General features: G+C 39.3%; 1 protein-coding gene across 1 annotated transcript; it reads right to left on the bottom strand.

Annotated features, from left to right (window-relative positions):
- Positions 1 to 1,364: 1,364 nt before the first annotated feature.
- Positions 1,365 to 3,648, bottom strand: LOC147417715 (uncharacterized). The gene is made up of 9 exons (XM_086507039.1): positions 3,450 to 3,648; positions 2,969 to 3,188; positions 2,713 to 2,808; positions 2,548 to 2,612; positions 2,310 to 2,475; positions 2,202 to 2,251; positions 1,965 to 2,126; positions 1,652 to 1,799; positions 1,365 to 1,560 (listed from the first exon to the last, which is right to left on the bottom strand). Exons 1-9 carry the CDS (start codon positions 3,646 to 3,648, stop codon positions 1,506 to 1,508), a joined length of 1,161 nt encoding a protein of 386 aa, XP_086363165.1. The 3' UTR covers positions 1,365 to 1,505.
- Between the last annotated feature and the right edge of the window lie 3,399 nt (positions 3,649 to 7,047).

The following is a 7,047-nucleotide window of genomic DNA, read 5'->3' as shown; positions in this document are numbered from 1 at the left end:
ATTAGGAAAGACATTATGCGTGCATGTAAGTATGTGTACCTACATATAAGTAGGTATGCATCAGTATATACATGCATGTATGTATGAGCAAAGACATTGTGCATGTATGTATGTGTTATACTTGCATGTATGCATATGTATATATGCATGCATTAGTGCTATTTACACTTGCCTGTATGTGTATGTATTTGAGGATGCATGCATGTGCATGTATGTGTATGCCTCTACTGCATATGCATGTGTATGTCTGCATGTGCAAAAGACCAAAATGCATACTGCAGATACTAGGCCTCTCTGCACATTTTATTGCGTCCTGGAAATGCAAGTAAGCTAAAAAAACCAACACGATATCAGCTAATCAAAGCTTGGAAGAACTCACGATATGAAATCTGCATGTTCGCAAACATGGCTCAATAGGGTTGAAACGCAGGGAAACCGTAATGGCTCAATAGGAATCCGTCATCTGTTTGACTGTTCCAACGCACTTCCTGCAGTGGGTGACCTTAACGGAGCTGTAAAGGGTGGAAAGAAGTACCAATACTGCAAGCAATCCCAATAAATACAAAACTGGCAGCATACTGAAGGGACCTAAAATAGTGTTGATAGCGAAGCATGAAGCCATAACACCAGATTTTGATGATGGTCATGCCTAGAGCCTTCCCAAATTCATCATCATCAACCATCATCAACAACTTAAAGCAGACTGCGGCTCTACAGAATGGAATTTGAATACACTGTGATCACCTTAAACAAATTACTCCATGATTTTTGTTAGCACTCCCCTCCCAGGGCTTCTCTGAGACGACCTACATCCTTCAAACTATGAGGGCAGGGCTCTCAATAACAAAGGGGGGCCACATTCTCAGTCATAGCAGTCACTATGACAAGATTTGTTGCTCTCTGCTAGAAATTTAAGGTTACGCACCAACCTTGAAAACTTGCTATGACTGAATCGTATTACAGCCAGAAATACATTCTGTTGGCAGATTTGAATCTGGCAGCTGGCTAGGACTGGTGAAATACCTCTTTCCACTAGAAATTTACCAAATGATACCAGCATTTTTAAAATCAACATCAAATATACTCAGCAGAAATCAACAAGTGATCTATCAAACATTGTAACGAGAACATCAAGGCAATTATATTCATTAGTGAAGGTCCCGTCAACTGAAAAGTGAAGGTTCATTTAAAATAGAAATAGACATGTTCAAACGCGTCATCATAACATTCAATTAGCCGTCAATCAAAGGGGAGTGGCACAATTACTACACCATAGCAAAAAATATGGCAAACCAGGTAATGCTTGTCCATTTAAGTCCCAAACTCACATGAGTTTTCAAAACTCCCAAGTCTGAAAAGTATCTAAGCTCATCATTATTCCAATGACTGATTCTGTTGCTCTTTTATGAGCAACGAATTCAGTTTTTTCTGGATAACATTAACATTTAAAAAGGTTCCAAAAGAGCTTTTGTGAGCCATGTTGCTCGCAGCATGACGGGACAGTTTTAATGCATCTGCAGCCTGAAAGGCAATTCCAGCATGGTCCACTTTCTTTCATATCTACATTGAATTGAAACAGTAGAATATTCCAGTTAATAAGTTAATTTATTTAACACTAAAATGGTTCAGAATAATGTATGAAACATGTCACCTGAAATAGGTTTTGGGAGCCTTAATTTTGTAGTCTTCGGGACATGCAAAAACAGCATCACTCATGGTATGATATTCATTATCCTCATGGAATTCGTTATGGAGATGCATGCCAATTAACTTCCCATTTATGGTAAGCACAGCCCCTCCTAACAACACAATCCCAATTCAGCCAAGAACTTGATAACTTTTAAGACTCTTGGAACAATCAAAACTCATTTCTATGGGTCATTCAATTTATACCAATGCATTCAACAACTTAAATATTCTAAATGACCAATCGCATGGCAGCTAGGTGGACCAAAGTCCCATACCGGATGACCCTCTGCAGGATTTATAAGCTCCAGTAATAAAATCAGAACTGTGACGAGAGAGGCGTCGACTGACTGCTCCGGGAGTTATTAAAATATCCTCATCCATCAACATTGAGCTTTCCAAATCGAGGGCCAGATAAGCAGCAACATAGAAATTACCACCTATTCAAAACAAAAAAACCAGTAAGACTGCATCCAAACAAACGTCACTTTTACACAATTTTCAACATTCTATACCTTTGTAGATATCAATTTCTCTCCCAAGCTCAATATAGTTTGCTTCAGACCTATTAGGCACGTTGTTAAAACGACAAATCGTAATAAGGGTAGGACACCATATGCTACATTGGCAATCCATCGATTGCAAGAGTTTCGCCATTGAGCACATATTGGCCATGAGCAACGGAATGAAATGCTGTGATCCCGATTGTCTTGTGCAGAAAGACAAAAGTACCAACAAACTCGTTTGTACTTTGGTCAAAGAATTTCTTGATTGCACCTGCACATTTCTCTATAATAATGGGACAGAACTTAGAATCACTGAATAACTTCGGAACACTGCACAATGGGATGCCATTTTCACCATTTAAATCCTCAAGTTTGGCTCGTTTACTAAGAGGCACCACATCGTATGGAACTACTGCGTCCCTGGGAGTTTGATAAAGAAGATTGAAGTGTTTCAACAGTTAAACAAAACAACGTTAAGCAATTACAAAATACATTAGAATAGACTATGACAATAGCAAACCTGGGAATTCCATGCACGTTAACTGCTTCTTCGACAGCGGTTCGTAGGAAACCTGAAAGGATAATCTTCTCCTTCACAGAATTGAAAATAGCATCCCTGCAAAGGTTGGAAACAAAAGCCTAAATTAGACATTCGAAACCAAAAAAAAAAAACCTGCTAACAGATGGATTTGGAAACAAAAGCCTAAATAAGACATTCGAAACAAAATAAAAAACCTGCTAACATGCTGAAACGGAAGTTAAAGATAGATTCTTACATGCAGAGCGAGGTCAGGCACGAAGCACCGTGCAGAGAGAGGTCGGGAAAGAGACAGAATGAAGTATGTAAGCGCCCCCGTCCCTCCTGGATGAGCTCTAGGGAGTTTTCACGCCATGTACTCAAGACTAAGAACGTAGGCAGACGAGAAGAGAGAGAGAGAAGGCATGAGCGTCTACTATTTGTTTCTCTCACCCGAACCGGCCCATGATGAATCAAGACTGGTTACGCCATATCAGGCATGCATAGGCACCTGAATCAAAGAAAAGCTGCACCATGTCTCCTTTTTATTTAGAGTGCTTGCCTTTATCTATTTTTATTGGCAAAGACAGCAAGCTCATTGCACCTATATTTTATGTGTTATCGCTTGTTTCGCTATTATTAGTTTGCATTATTCAGAGTTTGCTATATTATTATTAGTTTGCAATGCTTCGCTACAGCGACGTAGCAATAGTTTAGTGATGTAACAATAGTTTAGTGACGTTGCACCTGTATAAGGAGGTAGCATATCCCATCTTGAAGATTTTCAACAACTCCAACGCCCACCCTGCACGTAACCCCGTCTCCAAAGGTTTCGTTTGTTCCGCCACCTGTGATTTGTTGATCTAGTGCAGGCTGAAACACATTGTTGAGGAGTGCTCGGCATGCATCAATATGCAGATGCACAACAGAGATGCGCATCCAAGCGTTTTTGATTGATCTGATCATGCCTCCTTGTCTTCATCATCTTTGCTTTTTTCACCATGAACTTGAAAGAGTAACTCATCTCGAAACTTAACTTGCATTTTCATTTTGCTAGTTTGCATGCGGTGGAATCATAGCTTGTCATCTCGATGAATTTTTCTTTGTGATTTGTGCTACTATGGTAAAAAGCACCAGCTTCAAAAGGTAATGTTGCAAGCTGCGGTAGTTCTCTTTCTCATCATTGACATATCTTGATAAGCTTGCAATGGGTAGTGTTCATAAGGTCTTTTGGACTCTTGCATCCAAGGCACACAAGAAGTTTTCTCGCCTCCGTGATTATACACCCATACATATTTACAAGGCAATTATAAATAGAGACTGTTTCAAAGACATTGTCAAGGATGTTACCGTTGCTAGCAAGAATCTCCACTTTTATGTTCGCTTCACAGTGGTTTGCCTACTCCTTAATCGTAGAGAAATGGCGGCACAGCTAACTCGGTAGCTCCGAGTGCTAATTGATGAATATCGGTGTAATTTTTAGGTTGGAATGCTATTTGATGTCATTGTAAGAGAGAGGAAAGACTGACAAATGTCCAGTTTATCCCTCTATCTAATGTTTTGTTTTTAACTGATGGTTGTTAATGATTATTTCAGCTAGGAGTTTGTTATTATTCTAGTTGAGAGTTCAGTTGATCCTTGTTGGTCGTTCTAGTTGAAAGTAAGTACATATGTTTTTCACATAAGTAATTGTACAAGATTATTTTGTCGATGCAGGGTATAACGTGAATCTATGGTACTTTGAGCTACAATATGGTAGCAATGTGGATCCATATTGTCAGGTTTTTCTTCTAAAAGCGTCTCTAATTCCATGGTGACTACCATGATACCCTGGTACATAAAGCCATGATGCTTATTACTATTTCAAAGTTTTTATTTACTGAAAGCGTCTTTGATGCCATGGTACGTAAATTCATGATGATGATTCCTATTTCAAAGTTTTTCTAAGTCTTTCCAATGCCATGGTACGTAAAGCTATGATGATGATTGTTGTCAGTTAAGATCTTGGGGGGGCCAATATGTTTATTACATGTCGGCTTTGTGTGCACATGTGATTACATCAATATTATGTGTGTTTCTATGTCGTCTACACATGTGATTACATCGGCATTACATTTGTTCCTATGTCGTCTCTAGAGCGACGTCGCGAACCGTCTCTAAGGACAATGTGATGTGATTATTTCTAACCTTTACGTCTCGATATGTTTCTTGAGTTGTTGTTGTCAACAGGATAAAAATCACATCAAGCAGCACATACAAGGGATCAAAGACGCTAAAGCTCCTGCAACTTAAACCTTCACTTTGTGTTTATTAGAATTTTTTGAGCCTTTATGGCCATTGTTGTATATTATGGAGTGATGTAGTGCCTGGAGAACATATTTTTGTAAATTTGAAAATTTATTAATACAATAGTGCATCTATATAGTGTTGTGGGTTTTTCCCTTGTACCCCCAAGGGTTTTTTCATCCAAAGTTAGGGGACTCCTATTTGAGTCAGTGTGTTGGAGGTATATAGAGAGCCCACACCTATGCTATATATAGCTAGGAGTCCCCATTATATATGTGTACTCAGATTGTGCTCTCCACACACTTTGGGGATTGCATATGATGGTGTCGTCCCTCTCTCTCTCTCTCTCTCTCTCTCTCTCTCTCTCTCTCTCTCTCTCTCTCTCTCTCTCGTCGTCTATCTACACTCTCTCCCTCCAATTCAACAGCACATACGTGTATTATTGGTCCACCGATTGTCCTTCACACACCGTAGAGCACAAGATGGGTAGCAAATCATGGGAGAGAGAGGGGTAGGCACTCAAATAAGAGGAGATGCTTTATTAACCTTTAAAATGCCAACATGACCTATGAGACCAATTTTCCACACACACACACACACACACACACACACACACACACACACACACACACAGAGAGAGAGAGAGAGAGGAGGAGAGAGAGAGAACTTTGTTGTTGTCCTATGGCACACATACATGTAGTTTCGATCTGTCGATTGTCCGTCGCATGTCGTAGAGCATATAAGGGGTAGCAAAACAGGGAAACAGAGGAGTTAGCACTCAAATAAAATGAGATGCTCTATTAACCTTTTTAAATTGCCAACATGACCTATGAGACCAATCTATCACACACACCACACACACACACACACACACACACATAGAGCAACAATTTGCAATTTTTGAGAAATGTGTTATAATACTTAATATAAAAGTCAAATGTTGATGTGTCTATGGTATGTTTCTGAAGCTTCTTAGTCCCAATACTTACCTATTATTGCATGTATTATGTTTTTGTTAGGATTAAGATCTCACATAATGAAGAGGTAGAGGGTCGATCCAAAAATTGTCTTTGGTGAACAGGAAGCAGAAGGGAGACCACCTCAGTTGCTGAAAGGCTCCTTAAAGAGAGATGTGGAGTTTGCGGAGGCAAAGATATATTTCCTAGAGATAATGTTATGGGGACATAGGAACCCCCAATGACTCAGAAGCATTAGAACATAAAGAAGTGCCCGTAATCATGAAGCTTCAAGTGACTAGCGCCAAAAGGAGAGACATTGATCTTTCTTCTGCCTATGAGATAGCTACAAAATGTAAGGAGGAAGGGATAGATGTTGTTGAAAATCCTGCATGTGTGGATGAAAGACTGTTTGATTTTGCAGTATTTGCAAGAGCTACTGAAATGTTCGACAAGGTCTCTTCTATCTTTAATGCCCCATTCATTCTTGATGACCTTACAGCTCATCACATCGCTTTTCTCATGTCTAAAAGAGACAGGTTTGAGCTTGAGGTCCAAAGGGGCAAGGTGGTTCTTGTTGACATGGTGGTGGTGCACTTAAAAGATTGTGATTCCACAAGACAATCATACAAGAAGTACCATCAGTTGTCTATCATCTTTGTAATCCACATTGACATGGTGTTTTACAGTATGATGGAAGAACTAGCAAGAGTCTTGCAGATGAGCAAATTTTCTTCTATGAGCATTTCTACCAGCTCAAACAAAAAAATCAAAAAGGTACTCTGGTTAACCTCACTCTCCCTACCAATTGGAACTGTATTGACTGACGGTCTCGGACAGCACAGTGTGTGAAACTCTCAAAAGCAAGATGTTTAGGGATGTGCAAAGGTCCCTACAAAATTAAGTGCCCACTAAACTGGTAAAAATTGCTAATTTTTGTCCGATACGTTTATTTGTGTAACTTAGATGAATTCCATTGGGCATAACTTCTTTTTTACTTGAAATATATATTCATGACTTCCATTGCAGTTTCTCTTTCAACTTATATCTTCTATTTCAATTGTGAGATGATTCCCACAATTTGGTTATATCTTTA

Source organism: Adiantum capillus-veneris, chromosome 30, assembly GCF_014529385.1.
Source record: "Adiantum capillus-veneris isolate H3 chromosome 30, ASM1452938v2, whole genome shotgun sequence".
In the NCBI taxonomy this organism is placed as follows: domain Eukaryota; kingdom Viridiplantae; phylum Streptophyta; class Polypodiopsida; order Polypodiales; family Pteridaceae; genus Adiantum; species Adiantum capillus-veneris.
The sequence above is the reverse complement of the archived record's forward strand: the minus strand, read 5'-3'. Positions and strand labels throughout refer to the sequence as shown.

Coding starts and splice junctions, on each gene's coding strand:
- LOC147417715 (XM_086507039.1), bottom strand. CDS start 3,648: ATGCGCATCTCTGTTGTGCATCTGCATATTGATGCATGCCGAGCACTC. Junction 3,189..3,449: donor CCTCCTTATACAGGTGCAAC/GTCACTAAACTA, acceptor TGGCGTAACCAG/TCTTGATTCATCATGGGCCG. Junction 2,613..2,712: donor AACGTGCATGGAATTCCCAG/GTTTGCTATTGT, acceptor TCAAACTCCCAG/GGACGCAGTAGTTCCATACG.